This window comes from Lepidothrix coronata, unplaced genomic scaffold (assembly GCF_001604755.1).
Source record: "Lepidothrix coronata isolate B3197 unplaced genomic scaffold, Lepidothrix_coronata-1.0 Scaffold86, whole genome shotgun sequence".
Taxonomy (NCBI): Eukaryota; Metazoa; Chordata; class Aves; order Passeriformes; family Pipridae; genus Lepidothrix; species Lepidothrix coronata.
This window is the reverse complement of record NW_016690266.1, coordinates 1,141,810-1,160,712: the sequence shown is the minus strand read 5'-3', so window position 1 is coordinate 1,160,712 and position 18,903 is coordinate 1,141,810. Positions and strand designations below refer to the sequence as shown.

At 47.7% G+C, this 18,903-nt stretch overlaps 1 protein-coding gene across 1 annotated transcript in view; it reads right to left on the bottom strand.

Annotated features, from left to right (window-relative positions):
- Positions 1–18,903, bottom strand: part of LOC108500203 (TGF-beta receptor type-2-like) — a 31,595-nt gene that overhangs the window by 7,597 nt on the left and 5,095 nt on the right. The window contains exons 2-3 of the mRNA XM_017820881.1: positions 4,681–4,831; positions 2,103–2,305 (exon numbers count right to left, since the gene is read on the bottom strand). Coding sequence (XP_017676370.1) covers positions 2,103–2,305; positions 4,681–4,831 — 354 coding nt within the window. The remainder of the gene's footprint in view (positions 1–2,102; positions 2,306–4,680; positions 4,832–18,903) is intronic.

Here is an 18,903-nt window from a genome sequence, read left to right as displayed (position 1 = left end):
AAATTGAGCTGCAGCTAATTTCTGCAAGGCTGTGAAAGCGTTTCTAAAATAGGCATCAGGTTTAAACCACAAGATCAACCTAAACTGATATAAATCAATAACTAACTCGGGAATATGTTTATTTTGGAAAGCGTTAGGCCTGGATATCACCTACTGCTTTAATGGATTTACCCGATGCTTCAGATCCCATCTTTGAAACTCTGAAGAAAGAGTTTAAGGGAGCTGCATGCACGAGTCCTGAAAAGGGGATGTTAACACAACTCCAGGAAATTCCTTCATGAGGATGCCCCATCCTGATGGAAGTCTTTTGATACACAGGGGTTGCAGCAGGGCTTAGACCTCTTCTACAGCAAGCAAATGTAGCTGCTCTGGCAATAACCACAGGTCTGTAAACTCACACCTTGTTGAGCATCTCTCCCGGGGTCTTTTCATCTCTGCTGAGGGGAGATGGAGCTCCAGGGCCAGGCTCAGCTGGAGCAGAGGTGGAAAGGACTTTGCATGCTCCACCCTGCCCAGCACCTCCCCAGGGTGTCCACTGGGCTCCTGTATGTGCAGCTTTAGAAAACGGTGCCTCTGTGTATTCATTAGGGTGGTCTCTGAGGCCTGATGGAGTCCCCTGCAGCCTCAGTGTGAGGGCAGTGCCACCCAGCAGGCCAGGCCTGAAAGCAGGGCTTAAGGAATCGAGAAATAGGGAAAAACCTGCCTGCTTCAGCCGCCCAAAAAGTGCTTGTCTCTATTAGATATTTCTCTGCTCAGGTGTTGTCTATACCATTGAATATGATCAGAAGTTAATATTTAAAATGCAAATGATTCCTTAAAGCAGAAGAAAAGAATGTAAAGAATGGGGTCTGTGAGGCTGGGGCTTGCAAAGCTGGCCCCATGACCCAAAACAAAGAGGAGAGAATTGTTTAAGACCTGCACTGCTCCCTCTAAGACTTTCAGCACTTTTTTATGCTAGCTGGCAGGAGAAGGCTGGTTATGGAGCCTTTGCTGGAGGTGGCATTTCCAATGAGCCAGTTGTCATTTTGTGTGAAATTACATATCCTAGCTTTGGGATTTGACTATCTCTCCCTAGGAGTGTGTGTACCTGTTATGTTTGGCTGGGGAAGCAGCAAAGAACTGCCAAATTTAGCATCATTTGCCTCCATTGAAAGTGGCTTGTTTGTTCAGAGAATTTGCATTTTATGTGATGTTTTTCTTTTTTCCTTGTGTTGCAGGAAAGCTATGCTGCTGGCTTGCAGGTTCTGCTGAGACTCATTTTCAGCATCTCCTTGTTCTGTGATAATGGAAAATTGGAGGAGTTTCACTTTGCTTTTGTTACAGGTCAGATTCTTGATGGACACTTGGATAAACCTGGTTCATTTGGACTTAGGGAGGTTTGGACAAGCCCCCAAAGGCTCAGGATCTGGTTGGAAGCGTTTCCAAAGTATATGACCCTCCTGAGGTACAGAAATGGGCTGCCTCTTAGTTTTCCCTCCTGTGGATTTACAGCTCCTGTTGAATCTCCAGCCATCTGCAGAAGCATCCACAGGCGTGCCAAGCCACACTAACATGTGTATGCAGCTCCAGCTGTCCCTGCCCAAGAGAAACTCCACTGCAGGGATCCCCAGGAGAGCAGCAGGGGAGGCACCACCATGTGCCAAGCCCTGTGCCCCAGCACCTCCACCTTTTGGGGTTGCAGCCATGGTGAATGCCAGCAGTTCCCGTGGGTGTGTTCTGGGGCAAGATTTGCTCCAACATGATTTATTTAAAGCTTTCAGAGCATTGACTCACACTGGGTTACATCAGCCCTTGGGTTCCCCAGTTGATTCACCCTGTGCTGAAGGGCACAGCCCACCGAGAGATACAGTGGATTTTCCATCACCTAATGTTTCCAGACAAAGGCTGGAGGTATTGCATGGAAGGATGCTTTGGCTACAGGCAAAAAGCTAGGCTCAGTAACGGGGTACAGATTTTAACTGGCTTTTATACAGGGAGCTCAAAGAAGGTGCTGAAAGAGCCCCTTCTGCCACTGCATCTCCCACTCTGCTGGAAATACAAGTGATTCCTCATTGGCACTGGGTGCTGCTCCCCCCGTAAATATCACGAACGAAAGCACTCACCGTTGGTGTGGTTTTCAAAGATGAGTTTGTCGTTGCACTCCTGCTCATCCACGCAGCCACAGATGTACATGACCCCGTCCTCGCTGGGCTGGGGGGCCATGATGCAGCGAGAGGTGTTGTAGTTGGGGACCATGAGGTTCTCGATGGGGCGGTGGGGGTTGTGGCAGAGTGTGCTGATCCTGATGCTCTCATTGTCCTGTCTCCTGCGTGTTACAAAGGAACCGACACAGCATCAGTCTGGCAGTTCAGCCTTTGTGTCACCTGCCTGTCACCTTAAACCTGGTTCTGAGATAATTTGTTTTAAGCTGCATAGGGAATGACTTGTTTGCAGCAGCTCTGGTGTAATTCTAATTACACATGCTTTTGGACAGCTTGTGCTAAAGCCATTTGTCTCTTTGCTGAAAAGAGAAACGTTTGGCACACACGAATAGTAGGATGAGAGCCAGAGACTCTGATTGTTTCCAGTAGATAATTCACCAGTTCATAATTGCATCTTGGATCAGGTAGGGCCAATGCTAAGGATGAGTGCCCCGTGCATTTTTTGGGGCAAAACTCCCCTTTTACTAACACCAGCTGCTAGACCAGCAGCTTTTGGGGCTGTACGGTCCTAAGGAAACTCACCAAAATGACGGTCCCACAGGACCATCATACATGACTTTGCACGTCACCTCTGCTGCAATACAAGTCACAACACCTGTGCCTCAGCAGAGGCTGGGGGTCTCTGCTGCCCAAATTTCCCCTGTGCAGTGGAGGGGTGTGGGCTGGTATTAGTAAAAGGGGAATTGTGCCACAGATAACACACAGGACATCCTCTTCCATTGGAGCCTTCCCCAGAGGAGGCAGAGTAACAGAGCACTTTTCATGTTTCCAAGGCAGTGATGGGGAATGACTGGCCCTGCATGGGCTATGGGTGGCTGGAGAGCAGTGCAGCTACTCTTGGGGGAGTTCAAAGGAAATTACAACCATTAATCACTTTTTCAGGGACAGCTTCTGCTTTCTGACTTGCCCATGCAAAGTGAGAGGGTGAAGGTATGGAGAGGTTTCACAATATCTCTGATGTCAGCTGGGAAGTCATATATAAAAGCCAGGGAAAGAACCTAAATTTGTTACTCTCTCCCTGATGAAGTCCACTGATTTCAGTGCTCCCCATGTTTTCTTGGAGCTACCAGGTAATTTGACAGAGGAACTTCCAGCTGAAGAGCCCTAGGAGGGTGCTCTTCCAGCTGAAGAGCCCTAGTCATTCTCTATGGACTGCCAAGTTTGGGCACCTGGAGGATGTGAGCACATTGCTCAAGAGCATGGAGGCAAAGCTGCTGCTGTGACTGCAATCCCTACACAGGACAAGTTCAGATGATCCAAATATGCCTCTGCAAGTGAGCAAGGAGCAGCAAGGCTGGCTTGGAGGTGAGTCCTGTCTGCAGGGATCTTATTCTATGGATGGACCTTAGAAAGGGATGGGAGACACTGGGAGGGGTAGGCAGGATATTTGTGACTCTGTAGCTGCCTCACTCCATCTGATATATGATGCAGGGTGCAGTTCCACCCAATGCAGTGGGGCTGCTTTCCTGGTGTGGGTATTCATGCTGCTTTTTCCTGTGGGCTGTCCATGGGAAAACCCGTGGAGATGTTGGATTGCCTACCCAGGATTTAAGGTGGCTGCTCCATATGTGTAGGAGAATTTGAGGCAGGGGGTGGATTTTGTTGTTTGTTTGTTTGGGTTTCTTGTTGTGTTTTGCTTTTTTAAAAGTCCATAATGCAACAATTATCTTGAGGCAAACTCCTACTGAAAGCTGGCGTTCAGCATTCACGCTAATTAGCAGGTTGAGATAAAGCCTAGCGATAAGTGCTTGGCTGGCTTTCACTTTGGCAGCCAAATTAAAAGGGAAAGAAGAGGAAAATCACTCTGGGCAGACCCAAAATGGGTGTTTTTTTAGTTTTGCTCATGAGGACCAGAAAGCTGAGGGAGGCACTCTTCCGGGCCAAACCATGCAGTGCGTGCTCGGCCTGAAATGCAAGATTGCGTTTCCTTTCCAGGCACCTCCCGCAGGAGCAGAAAAGGGTTTTTCCAGGGGATAGGAAGGAGGTGGGTTAAACCCAGTGTGTTAAACTCCAGTTTGGTGTCAGCTCAGATATCCATGTGCTGGATGGGGACAGACCTCAGCTGCACCCCTGTGTGTGAACCAAGGTTTTATCAGCCTGATGCAGGAGGACATCATAGACTTGGAGGTCAGAGTTGCTGGTTTGCCCTTGGGTTCAGCTCATAAAGCTAAATTCAGAGGTTTACGGGGCTTTAGAGATCCCACAGCAAACTTGCCACTCTTTGTGTCGGGTACTTAAATACTTAATTTATTTAGAAAATAAACTGGTACTAATTATAGGGCAGACCAAATAGTTTTTTTACAGTGAATTGTAACTTTAATTATAGTGGAGTCAAAGAAGAGGAAGAGAAAGTCCTGAATTAGTTCAGTAGGCAATAATCCAAGCACAGGGGCACATGCATGTGCATTTCCATGAGCTCCCACTCAGCAAACCCCTTCTTCCCTCACATCTCCCCTTGACAATGGGCATTTCCTCTCACCATATGGCCACACAGATCTCGTAGGGGTCCTCACAGTAGGAGTTGAGGTTGCAGTTGCTGTAGCACACCTTCTCCTCGCAGGCAGGAGACGTGGAGTCGCACCACTTGCACAGGTTGGTCTTCAGGCTGCGGCGAGCGCTGGCACTGCAGGCTGCAGGGGCAGAGAGGGGGCAGAGGGTGAGTGGGGCTGCGCTGGCCCAGAGTGGGGCACTTTCAGTAATTCACACAAACAGTGGAGAAGGAGTCTGAACTGACCCTATTTCTCCGTGCACTTTTTTTAAGCTTTCATTTTAGAATCATAGAATAGAATCAATCGGGTTGGAAAAGACCTCCAAGATCAAGTCCAACCCCTGACCCAGCATCGCTGTGGTTACTAGACCATGGCCCTAAGTGCCACATCCAGTCTCATCTTAAAACCTCCAGGGACGGCGAATCCCCCACCTCCCTGGGCAGCCCATTCCAATGTCTGATTACTCTCTCCATGAAAAATGTCCTCCTAATATCCAATCTATTTTGGTTGGAGCAATTTTGCTCCACTGCTCAGTCAAATGTGTTCTGTATTATGCCAAAGCCTAGAGGAGATGGGGGGATGCTGTTGGTGCAGAGGCAGGTCCCACTGAACAGGAGCTTTGCAGAGCCTGGGAAGCCGCAGAGAGCCGCATTTCCCCTCTGCGTTTCCTGTACCCTTTATCATCAAGGGGAAATTTACTTCTTCCTCTACAACCTAGGCTCAGATTGGCATTTCCCCTCATCCTGAGCACATGCAGTGTTCAAAAAGGGACATCCCTGGCTCTCTGCATGCCTGAAGTCTTCATTTATTCCCCTCCCAGCAGGAGGAGAGGTGCTGGGGAGGGAGGCATGGCCAGTCTGGGATAGCTCCCTTCTCTCCTGCTGTCTCCTCGTCCTCCCTCTGCCTGTTCAATGAGCCCAAGCTGGGAGGTGTGTTTGCCACCTGAGAAGCGTGTTTGCCACCCCGAGCATCTGTGTTTTTGCAAGAAATGACTTTCCAAGCTCTGGGGAAACAGGAGCTGCTCCCTCCAGCTCTGCCCTATCCCAGCATCAGATGCTCTCCTGTCCCTAGAGCCATGGATCTGCTGCAGCAGTAGGAATAACTGCTGCCTGTTGGGAGCTGCTCTGCCTGTATCTCACAGGCATAACATTATCTCTATTTTTATAGAAAGGGCGCATGAACCATGCTTGGTTAAGGGATAAATCCCAGCTAAATTTAAACTTCCTGTTTTAAGGCTGCTAAATGTCCTTAAAAAAAAAAAAAAGCCAAACAAGCCACTAAGTGGCTTATATAGAAATGTATATTTATACTTTTTTTACTTAAATATATACACTCCAAATTGTTCAGGTATGAACCTGAACTACAGCAGCTAATTTTTTGAAGGTTTGGGCCATCCATGGGGGCGTGTTTCTCTGGCTGCCATGTCCCCAGTGCACCCAGCACTGCTGGGTGCTCCCAGCCCCTATGGAAAAGCCAGTCATGGCTCACTGTACTGCAACAGCCATCACAGGGTTTCCCATCACCAGCTGTTAGTATGAAGAAGAAACAAATTGCAAAATCCCTGACTGTGGCTTGCGAAGCCTCACCCCTTGCAAGCACGGCCCTGTTGATCCAGGAACACACCCACGGGCACCCCCAGGTCTGTAAGCAACCTGCAGGACCTCCTGTGTCCTTGGTAGTCACATCTGTCACCTGCCTGTGGTCCACGGCCAAGCCTAAGGACCCTCTTTAATACTGTCTCAATAGCAAAAAGGGGTTTCTAACAACTCTTCTCCCCAAATCCAGAGCGCACAGCCTGCTCTGACAGCATCTCATGTGCCTGCTCTGCTTCCCTCAACGGCCCAGACCCCCCTCCCTGCGACCCTCATAAAGAGCTGCTGGAAGGCTCCCACACAGAAATAAACCATTTACAAGCTCCTGTGGCCTCGTACGTAGGGCCAAGGTTAATGGCAGAGGGGAAACCTGGCTGTAGCGGAAAAGCCTGTTACATCTAAAGGCTGGAAGGAGGAAATTTTGGTTTAAGTGACCCATGCCAGGCTTAAAGTGCAGCTCAGCAGGGTTTGTGTTGTGCCAGGTGGTAGGGGAGCTGAGAGCAGAGTGGGTGAAGATATTGCCCACAACCTCTTGTTCAGCACCCCCTATCCAGGGGGCTTCTCTGGCCCTGCTGAAGTGCCTTGTGATTTTGTGGGTGATCTCAACAGATCCAATGCCCCGCATCTATCCAAGGGTTAGCTACCAAAACCATGGCTTCGGCTGGGATTTGAAGCACTTGCAGCCAGCATGAACTGCCCTCAATTCCCCGCTTCACTCTGCCAGGGCAAAGTTTGCAGAATCCCAGGCAAAACTCCTCTGGAGGATGAGAGTTTTGGGGGTGGGATAGAAATCAAGGCCAAGCATTTGTGTGCAGCTCTCAACCTACAGCGGCAGCCACTACGCCCTACAAACTCTGTTGGTGTTTCTAAATGGGAACAAGGAATTGAAGGTAAATTGGTTTCCCCCTCCCAAACCCAAGTCCTATCACAGCCAGGTCTATGCTCTACTGGTGCCGCTGCCTTAGTTCTTCTTTCACCCCTTCAGCTCAACCCATCCATGCCACGGCTCGTGCTGTGCTTGCAGCAGGCTTGTGCAGGACTGTGGGCTCAGCACCATCACCCAGGGATAACTGGGGGCCCTGCAGAGGAGCAGCAAAAGGACAAATCCAGATTGTGGATGCTGCTGGTACAGGATGAGGTTTGTTATTTATGTATTTATACCTACCAGATACGTTATTTACTTATTTATGTCAAGGGTTTACTCGAGATCTCAGAGCAAAATGCCAATGTTGTACTGCTGTGTCTGGTGGTGATCTTGACTTGGCAGTTGCCTGCGCTGTGCAGCAGAGAAGCCAGGGCAGATGAAAGAGTTAAATATGGAAATGAGATCCAGAAATATAGTGGTAACTGGACAAAATTCTTTGGAGACAAATTGTTCTAAACTAGCTCAGGCTGTGATTCTGTTATCTGCTCTGCAAGAAAGGTCAGAGCAGGAATATCTCTTTTTTTCTTGCCCCCCCCTTCATTCTTCTCCTAGGAAGTTAAAAGAAGAGCACAAAGCCCACTACAAGCTTCTTCAGGACTTTGTGTCCTTGAACCATTAGCTCGTAGGTACAATTTAACTGCCACATCACTCATCTTGGCCCTGATTAGACCCAGATGAACACTTTCAATATTAATAGTCAGATGATTTAATAAAGCTGCACGAGCAGTAAAAGTAACAATACACTTCCATAAACGGGTTCCAGATGTTGCCAAGGCAAATGCTAAACATCAAAATACAAACTTCAAGAAAAAAAAAGCTAAAAAAAAAAAATCTGGATAAGCAAAACTTGGAACAAACTATAAACTAATTAAATGTGGGTTGAGTTTTCCAAAAATAAATTGAAGCCATAAGGATGTGATGTGAGCCAATAAATAGTACAGTTAGTCAAAGTTACTGTGGAATAACAGTTGGAAAGATGGTTTGAAGTCACCGATAGGTGGGCTCACAGCGAGCTTGGCTTACCATCAATAGGAAGGCTTGTTCTCCTGTGCATGACAGCGGGATCAAATCTTCTGGTATCTATAACTGGGACCCCAGAGAGGTTACTGAGAGCATATGAGATGATTTTCAAGTCAAGAAATAAAGAAAAAATGACGCCAGAAGTGCCTGTGTCTCTCTTGCAAGAGCAGTGGGGGTGATACCACCACCCAAGGACACCAGGATATTTTTTCATGCGTGTCGGGGAAGCTCTCCCGCCTCTCATTGCCCACACTCTCTACTTGGCCACCTGCAAAGCCCATTGAAGCACCACTGCTGTAGTCAATAACCCATCCTCTTTCCCCATAAAAGAGTCATTGAAAACAGCTCTCCAAGGGAATTTCATACCGGTCCCATACTGCAGCCACAGAAGTAGTCAGCCCCCAACAGATGAGCTCTTTGCTCATTTGCCAGGGGCTCAGCTGCTCTTACTGCAGCTGTAACAATATAGCAGGGGGCTTTTGTGAGCCCCTCTCTACCAGTGCATTCCCAGAGAGCAGGTAGGTCATCCACCACCCAACTCTGGCTCCAGCTTTCTGCACGCTGCAGTCCCCACAGAGAGGAAATCACTAAGGAGCAAGCCTGGGGTGCATGGAGGTGCAGGCACAGTGCATTTGTTATAGCACAGGAGAAAGTGCTCTGTAGCCCAAGCAATGGCATGTGCAGGCAATGAACACTTTCAGTTCTCACGTATTCTCCCTGACATGCTTTTTCAGAACACCTAAACACTATACAGGCTTAAGGAAAGGTGCTTGGTGTGAGATCCCCAGCTTTCCCCTTCCCAAGGTGGAAGGGGACTAAGGCCTCTGCCACCCAGGACCTCCATTATACAACTTTCAGATTATGCTCTGTCTTGCCATGATAATTACCCTTACATTGCTTGTATTTCTCAATGACAAAGAAAAATTTATAATTTTCAAGTCATAAATGCTCTACGTAGCCCCTCTTTCGTGTGTATCTCTAAGTACCCCGGAGTGGGGCTGACACTAATTCAGCAGTCACAGAGGGCTGCCCAGCTTGCTGTTACTGTGGTGGCTCCGGGAGCTCTCTGCATCATGTTTTCCATCCAGGTCAGTTAACCTGTAATCCCCAGGCTTTGCACTTGGAGAGACTAAGGCCACAGAGATTAGTTGAGGTGATCTGCAGCTTTCTCTAACCAGCAACACACGAAAATGCAGGACTAGGGAGCACTTCCACCTCGACCTTGCAGACATATTGCTCCTGGAAACACCTGAGTAGGTGTCCTGATGGAAATCCAGCCTGTGCTGGGACCTGCTTTCCCACCTTGGTGAGCCTGGGATCAGTGGCAAGTCCTTTGTCTGCTGCCAAGTTTAGGATTAGGCTTTACCTTGGGCTTTCATCCACGGGTAATGACACAGCTACACAATAACAGAGCCTCTCATAAAATTATTATGAGAACAAACAAATTCCTTCCCTTTTATAAATGCAGTATTTTGTTTTTAATACTAAACCAACAGCAGAGCTGACGGGCTCTGCTCTCTCGCTGACCCATGTGAGAGCACCAGGTCCTTGGTGTTCTCCATTAGTATGTTACTCCTGAGTTGTCTCCTCCACGAAGCAACACCCAGTTCCATGGCTGGGCATCAGGGTAATGCCTATGTCCTTATTGGCAGGAGATCCAATACAGGGTCAGGAGCTCCCATTGTAGTTGCCCGGCATGACCGTTTATCAGAGGTCCCATATTTCTTGCAGTCAGGTCCAGCTTGAGCTGTTGGAAAGCACCTGGTCTTGTTGTGGCATCCTGCTGTGCTGCAGAATCTCCCCAGAACCAGACCTCAAAATGCTGTACTTTTATTTCGGAAGCAGCTTGGCTTCCTCCAGCATACTTCTGTTCTCCAGTGGTGGGGTCTGGTGCTACTTTCTGCTGCTGAACCAAAGACGTTTTTAGTATTGGGCTGTTCTTCTCCAGCCATGTGTTTTACTCTTTATCTTCATAGCAAAGATAGAGCAGACCAAATGGAGCTGAAAAAACTTATTATCCTATTTTCTGCCTTTGCAAGGCACAAGCCACCGGTTCTGCCAGGAAACCCAGCAGTACACAGGCTGCCTTCGGATAAGAGGACCAGGCTCTGCCCTCAGGTATGTGGTCCCACATCTCCCTGCATTATAAATACTGTACTTGGCAGAGTACAGTATGGAGCAAGGAATGAGCCAGAAATGTTTCCTGGTGAATAAAAGAGGACTGATTTTGATTGCATTAGACATCAGTGCTTCCCAGTGCCAGGAAGACATGCAGTATACATTTCTGGTTCGCTTGGACCTTCTTCAAACAGGCTGGTAACTGACTTATTCCACCACTTATTTTTCCTTTGTGAGAATATCTCTTTAAATTAAGTGTTTAGCAAATACTGCTTAGTCCCATTACAAAGTAAATTGGGTATGGATCGTACCAAGCAGGCTCCTCCAATCTCCTTCAGATGCTGAAATTACATCATGATCTAACTTCACCCCGGGGAGAGATGAGCTCTGCAGATTATTGTCCATACTTCTGCTTTGGTAATCTCTGACATTTCTTGGGTCCATTTCACAAGTTTTCTATGTGTCAGCACAATGACTCTGCTTTTGGGGTGTTAGGACATTTCATATAGACATATCGCAGGGTTGCACCTCAACAAAGCTGGCAGCATCCAGGCAAGCTGGAGTGCCAGGGGCCAGCGAGGTGATTCCTGGCACTTGGCAGGGAGAATTTGGTCGGAGCAGTTTCCCTTTGATTTTGGTCAGTTGATGTCTGCGCCTGTGGGCAATGACAGGGCTCCTCTGTCCGCCCATAGAGCCACTTGTCTCCTCCATCCACCTGACAAGATCTCAAGTTTCCTTCCCAGATTTCACTTTCTGATCCCCAATGCTGCTCCTGCGGGGACAGCCCCTGCTCCATCCCTTAGGGCCCTTGCCTGGATCCTGGGGCTCTAGGGGTGCTGAGCCCGGGTCCAGCTGGTGTCCAGCTGGGTGCTGGCAGGGAGCAGGACACTGCCCCAGGGTGGCTGTGCTGGGCTGGACACCTGCGGTGGGGAGGCTGCAGGGGCAATTATTTGCCATACCGTGCTCTTGCTTGTGTTTAAAAACAACAGCAGCTCAACTGACTCATAGATCCTACGGCCTCTGAGTCATTTTTTATTTCTGGATTTCACTGCTCTGCCCTTTGCAACGAAGGGAGCTGCATGTGCGCGCGCACACACACACACACACATCAAGTTCACATTTGTTTTTCCCCTATAAAAACAAAACGATTTCCATACCATTAATGAAACAGAAATGATTCGACTTCGCGTAGCCTGGCTTTTATTTTCCATTGTATAAACTCTGCAGATGAAATAATGATGGCTGTAAAGTAAACCTCTCTTTCTTTTTTTTTTCCTTTCCCTTTCCAGGCAGCCTTTTTTCGAAATAGCAATAGGGAGTCACTTACAGGCTTGGCTTGTGCTGTGCCTGTAGTAATTAACCCCTTCATCCCTAGCTTTTCCTCTGCTGGAAGTTAGCCACAGCGTGGGTGAAGACATCAGCAGGTCTCCTCTGGGACTAGAGGCAAAGCGGGGGAGCAGAGAAGGCAGGGAAATGTGGGAAAGGAGGCCAAAAACTGCTCTGTGCAGAGCAGTGGATTGTGGTTGGAGAGATACACCCATGGGCTGGACAGCTTTCCTGGGAGAGCCAGGGTGCTGGCACTGCAGACCCTGAGGTACCTGTAGTCTTCCTGCACACCCCATTTTTTAGGTGCAACTGGGCACCACAGTTTTGTGTTTAGCCTGGCAACCCTGACCTGGGTCGCCTCCCTTCCCTCTCGCTCCCCTGGGACCACCAGTGAAATGTTCTCTCTCTTCCACATGCCACTGCAGAAATAATCTGTGGTAAATAATTAATCACCTAATCTTGCTCTCTCTGTTTACAGGGTCGTTATGATTTTATGAAGTACTCAGAGGAAAATTATTGGAGTGAGGTAATACCTTACATGAGCAGCAGATACAGCTGGAGCTGGGCGAGCACGTGCCTGCCTTGCCCTGCGGGACGGGGTGAGCTGCCCTCCCTGCGGGAGTGTGACCTCTGCTTTTTGATAGACCCTCACCATCACACACAGTCTGCCCACGCAATCTGTCTGTCTTCAAGGCTCCTACACATGCCGCAAGCATTTTTCCTAATCACATCTATCATGCAACAGCACAACCCTGCACCCCCCCCAGCGCTGGTTCAGATGCTTCGACGATGCCAGGCCCGGGCGGGTTAGTGACACTGACTGAGATACTGTTCCACTTCCCAGACTGGGTGATGTGTTTTATATTATTTCTCTTGGATTTATTAAGCATTATGTAACTGGCTAACCAATCCCGCATGCGATGCAATCGTGGCTGATTTCATGTCAGTGGAAAGTAAACAAAAAATTGCTCTGAAGTGGCTGAACTGAAATCCATTTCCACATGCAAAGTAATTCCTGGAGGATCTTCCCCATCTCCTCATGGCTACTTTGCATCCAGGCTCTCATGCAACCCATTAGAACAGAGTTATGGAAAAATTGCACACAGAACACAACAGTGTGCTACAAGCAAAAATTATTAAGATGAAGCTTATTTTACGTAAACATTTTTAAAGCAACTTTGTGGATTTCTGCTGCCCCTTGAAACATGTTACTATTGCCTATTGCTTGTCTTTTAGTTGGGCAACTCCTGCAAATGTGAAAATTATTCACTAAAGAAAGTTTGGCATTAAAGTTTGAAAAACACGGCAAGTCCTGAGGTCCTGAAGCAGAGCAGGACCCAGCCCAACATGGCCAGGAAGATGTTCTCCCTTGCTGAGCTTTGGAAGTATCAGGTGAGGCAAAAATTATACCCCATTAGACTCTGAACTCAAGCTTTCCTGGGAGCCCTTTCTTTCTGGTTTTATGGGCAATATCCTTCCCATTAACACCAGTTTGCACCCAGAGAGGTTGAGCTGAGGATGGGGGAACGTGGAATGCATAAAACAGTAGTGGCTTTGCACTATTTCATTTGTTGTTCCTCAGTATCTGAAACATTCAGCAATGCCTGAAAATTTTGTGTATTTCTGGATCCATTTCACCAACACACTTCACTGAAACATCAATATAAAGTTGGCGGCTGGGGGTTTCCTAGTTGTGTGTTATTTGCATTATTTTTCAGTAAGCCTCTATGGCAGCCAAGCACCTGCTTCACCTGGGCAAGGAGCTAAGTCCAATTAAGGTGAATTGCTGTATCAGACCTGGCTGGGCTGGTGGATCATGGAACACTTGCCACATGGAACACGTGCCACTTGCTGAGCTGCAATTTGAACATGAAAGTGGCACAAAGCCGTGATCCAGCATCAGATGATGGTTGTGAAAGGGCAGGATGAGACAGCCCTGAAAGTGCAAGTTCACAGTTCCATATGGGTGTCAGCCTTGTGCTGACTCTCTAGATGAGCAAAGTTGTCCCAAAGCAAACAGGGAAGTTAGGGGTTTGTCCACTGTTCTAGAGACTAGTTTACTTCTTTGGTAGATGAGCAGGGATGCTCTGCATCCTGCCTTAAAAAGGTGGCTCAAGGGAGGGTTGAAGTTTAGCACAGGACAGGAGGTTAGCACAGGAGTCCCTCACACTGCACAGGACAGCAGCTTAACAGTGGGCTTTTCACACCCTCAGTGCCGAGTGTGTGTTGGCTGTTGTGGGTCGCTGTGTAATTGTGGTCGGTACCTCCAGAGCCACTACCACACCAGGCACAAACTTCCCTGGCAGACAAAAGCAGTTGTGAGTTTGCCCAGTAATAACTGTGCTTATCCCATCAGGCATTCGGCAAGTCAGATGTGAGGAGCTATGACACAATCCAAATTTCACAGCCATCCTGTGTCTGAAGGTGCAACCCAAGACCTCAGCTGGCAACAAGTCCCCCTCATTGCACCTATGACCCCATTCCTTTATTTTTCCGATCTTTTTCTGTCCTTTCTACCTACGTGTTGTATTGGAAAAGCCTTGAGAGAGCAAGCCAAGCCAGCAGCACAGCCAGAACAAGTTTAGGTCTGGGAGGAAAAAAACCCACAGCCAGGGGTCAGCCCATGTATTCAGGCAGTCCCGTGTGGTCACCTGCACCAGGATCACTTCACAGCCCCATGGCCTCAGCAACTCCCACCAGCCCAGACAGCGTGTGATGGGAACATGCCATTTCTCCTTGTCAGATGGAAAGCAATTTATTCAGGGTCTGAAGAGGTGGGGAAATGCTGAGTTTCAGCAGTTCATAAGTAGTTTTAGCAGCTCTGCCGGCACCTCTGCTTGTCTGAGGCTTTGCAGGGTGAAGCAATGCATTAGCATATGTCATGGCATGGTGTGCATGGGCTGCCAGTGGGGTCTGCAGAGGGCTAAGCTGCCACATCCCCTATGGAACGTGCCTTCTGATATTGGTGGATTTGCATGCCATGTTTTCAGAGGGCTCTGAGATTTGAGCCCTTTGAAGAGCACTTTGCAGTGATCCAGTTTTGACTAAATTCTTCTCTTAAAAATAAGTCCCTTTTCCCACCTCCCACACTGCTTGGGAGAAGGAGTCACAGCCTGGTCACATGCAGCTGGTTTGAGCTCATCTTGTCACAAGTCGCTGCAGAAATTGCTGAGTATTTTAGAGCACTTTCAGGACTGGGAGGTGAATGGCAGAAGGTAAGAGTCAACCAACTCCACACTGCTGTTGCCATCATTTTTGTTGCTCTTGTTTCTGCAGAGGTACCAAGAGTCTATCTTATATCCCTTTAACTGCAGCTTCTGTAGCTCATTCTCAGGAAGATGTTGCAAAGAGGAGTACCCCTTTTTACACTTAAAAAGCTGCAGCAATGATCAAGGAGAAAAAGCACATGAGCTGCAAGTAGGTAGCAGACATAGCTCTATCTAACCTACAAATTCAAGTAAAACTATTGCATGGCAGTCAGGGTTTTTTTACCATTATCATCATATTATGCTCTGGAATTCGGTTTTGTGTACATTTTTCAAGCTCTGCAGGAATCCTGGATCTCTGTGAATAGATGGAATTGAAATTTAAAGATATCGTCCAAATAGGTAAACACATCAGAAACATTATCTGGGTCACATTTGGGCAATGGAGTTCACTCTGTTTTAAGTGCAAATGGTTTACTGATGATTTAGATGAACTTCCTGAGGAGTGTTTGAAATTCCTGGCACACGTTCGGTTTGCCATCTGCTAGAAGGTCTTTGATGAGCCCACAAAGAGATGTTAGACCGGAGCTGCTCTTCATGTCTGGGTTGGACTTTTCGTGATTGACTAGTTTGTATTTTTTTTGCATTTATATTACTTTGATTCCCAAGGAATCAGATCAAGTGGGGCTTGCAAGGGACTCTGACAAGCTGCTGGGGCAGGGATGCTCTGTTAATTTTCCATCCATGTGCTGTCATCAACTTGTACCAGCACTGCCAGTTCTTTATGTCTGCTAAAATTATTATGTAGAGTTGAGTTTTGCCCTCATTTAGATTGGATCTAACAGTAATTAAGTAATTTGTGCTGTCAGAGGGAACTTGAACTTGAGGCTAGCCTGGATTACAGACACAAAATACTTTTTCCCTTCTCATAAGTGTCCCACATTTAGCGTGTAAATAGACGGTGTGTTCTTCTCTTTCGTGCCTTTCTTGATCTATTGAAAATATCTTTTAAAGAGTTTGTGTTGTAACCTACTAAAAAGCACTGCACAATAGGGTTGAATTCAACTTGAACATTTTCCATTTTCTAAAGCAGAAGAGAGCTATGGCAGGAGGGCAGAAGGAGCAGGGGTTTGGAAAGGAATTTTTTTTCAGGTATGGAAAAAAATTTTCAGGTATGTCTCTGTTGACAGAGCCCGAAGTGCTTTTACTCTGCACATAAGAGTAACAGGAGCTTTCTTGTTTTTATGATGCCCCTCAAGAGATCCCACTTGCAGGAGAAGGAGAAGATTCCCACAAGTCCCAGCCAGTGGGCAGAGCTGCAGCACAGCTCCAGAGAGAGCTGACAGCTGGAGGGGATGAGGTGCAGGGGGCAAAACTGCTCCTCCAACATGGAGGAAATGATGAAGAGTGGCTTCTCTATTCACCATCTTCTGCTCCAAGATCTCATCATTTTGCATAGTGCACTGCCTTTTCAACTCAGCATCCTGCCTCTGGACACCTCCTGAAACATGGTGAGTCTGAATATTGCTGAACAGCACTTCTGCCCCAGAACTGCCTCCCAAGCTACAGCCTGCTGCAGAGCTGATAGCCCGGTGAGGGTGAAAGGAAAGCTCAGAGGCTTTTTACAGCAGGTGAGCACAGGGCAAAGATACAAACCCACAGTAAACATGTGCTGAGATCGCACCCCCAAGCGAACGGCCTCTGCCTCTGGTGGGAACATCTGCGACCATTTTCTTCCATCAACTGCCTTTTGACATATTAAAGACATGGCAGGAACTGACCTCCCAGGGGATCCATTGGTCTTATTTCTGTGGATGCTTGTACCCTGGGTCTATTTGAAGAAGGATGATTCATTCAACTTCTCAAGCTTATGGCTCTGTGTGTCACTTCCCATTGTAAGAAGAAGGGTCTTGTTTGCTATCATGGACTGGTTGGGGCTAATTTTGGGACAGATCTAGTATGGAAAAAAATGCTTTACACAGCAAGACAGCAACTGATTCCATTTCTTCCATGCTGGATGATGATATTTAGAGTCTCCCAGGCAGGAAGTTTTATCAAGCAGCATCAAACAGATGTTCCTCATCGTGTCCCAGCTGTGTTGACTGGCAACCTGCTCTGTCAAACACTTACTGGGGACACAGGCGTTCATTCTCCATGGACAGCATTTTATTAAAAATGCTGAAAACCTGAAAACAGCAATGGATCTTTCTAAAGAAATAGCTATACCAGTGTTAGTTGTAAAGACACCAGAAGCACTTGCAGTCATGGCACTCTCAAAAACTGTTTCCAGGAAGGGGTCTGAGACACCGATTTTGCAGGAAAAGAAGAGAAATTCTTCTCTGGATTTTCAGCGCTGGACACAGCATGAATTCACGTTGGCAATAGCATCTTTCTGATGGGGTGCATGGTGCACTATGGCAATGCAGGACACAGCCAAGCCTTCTGGTTTGGGATGGCTGAAGTGAGAAGGGATCAGTATCAAAATCCCAGGGTTTTGCATTGCTGATCTAGGGAAAAGGCCCCTCTTAGTAGCCAGGAACTTCAGCAGATGTCTCTGGGCCTCCCAGAAGCAAAGATATAAGTGTTATTCACAGAGTGAACATCTTCACAGGGGTGTTGGAGGAACTGAAAAGATTAGGAGAGACTCAAATATTGGAGCAATATCAGTCAGTGTTAGCCCTCAGGGGATTTTTCAGGGCTCAGCCCTGCCTGGACCACAGATCATGGTAATAAACCAGCCCTGTTTGCTGGCTGTCATGGTTGTGCTAGTTCCCATTGCTGGTACAAACTCATCTGTACTGCTCTGTGTGCAGGGCACACATTAGGGTGTGTATGATGGTTCTGGACTCTCCAGCTCCCAGGCATGGCCAGAGGACGTGCCATCATATGCTGCAAGGGCAGGACAACAGCTCTTTGCAGGCTGAATGAAGGCAGGCTGGCATTTCTTTCAGAAACCTTCAGGCCTCATTAGAACTGATTCTGGAGCCAGCATGGAAGCTGCTGAGCACAGTTTTCTTTGGACATCTACTTATTTAGAAGGACTGGAGTTTTGGATCCAGTGGAGAGTAAATGATATAGAGCTAAAGGGAACATTTCCATCCCCAGTGTGGCAAGATAAGACGTCTTCCCACAGGCAGAGCATGTCCAGTATGATGTTACTTCAACCACTGAGAGTTGTTGCTTGCTTTGAGAGTGGCAGGGGTGGAACTGGAACACAGGGCTTTGCAAAGTGACACTGGGCAGCTGCCACCGCTGGAACTGCACATCAGGTCCCCATGACAGCTTTTAATCACGCAGTGCAAATGCTGAAAAGGTACTTTAAAAAAAAAAGTTTTAGTCTTGAATCCAAATAACCCTGTGTAGTCACGGGTAGCACTGAGTTGAGGCATGTCCTTGGTCTGCTGGAGTTCACACGGGCGGTAGCCCCCGTCCAGCGCAGACTGGCGGGCTGCAGTGCACAGCTGGACACATTAATTACCCCAACGCCAGGATGCATTTGCTGTAGTATAAATCAGCTGTCGTTTGTCAGGCATGTTCCTGGCTTATCAATGGGAAGCAAAACACTGCAGTGGAACAGCTCCATGAAAGGGTAAGTCCTGGAGCGGTGTAATTGGTGGGAGCATGGGCTGCAGAGGGGATTGCATGATAAGCAGGCACTCCCACTTCTCCTAAAATTTTGACAGTTACCAGCAGCTGGCAGGAGAGTTTCAACCCTACATGGACCGTAGTAAAAAGATGAACCAACTGATGAAGAAGAAATAAGACTTTGATGGATGCTACAGATCCTTTCCGGAGGCAGGATCACGACAGTTGACTCTGAATTCAGGGATGTGCGTGCAAGCAGGGCCAAGACAGCTTTCAGCCATCCCTTCACTTCCCCTTGAAGATCCCTAAGGAAATGTTATCCCACAGTTGGGGTCCAGCACAGAGATAATGTAGCTGTAATCCCCAGGTTTGATAGGGCAGCCAGCCATCAGTGGTGTTATCTCCCCTCTGCGTGGAGGCCCCTTCCACCACGAGGCTTTC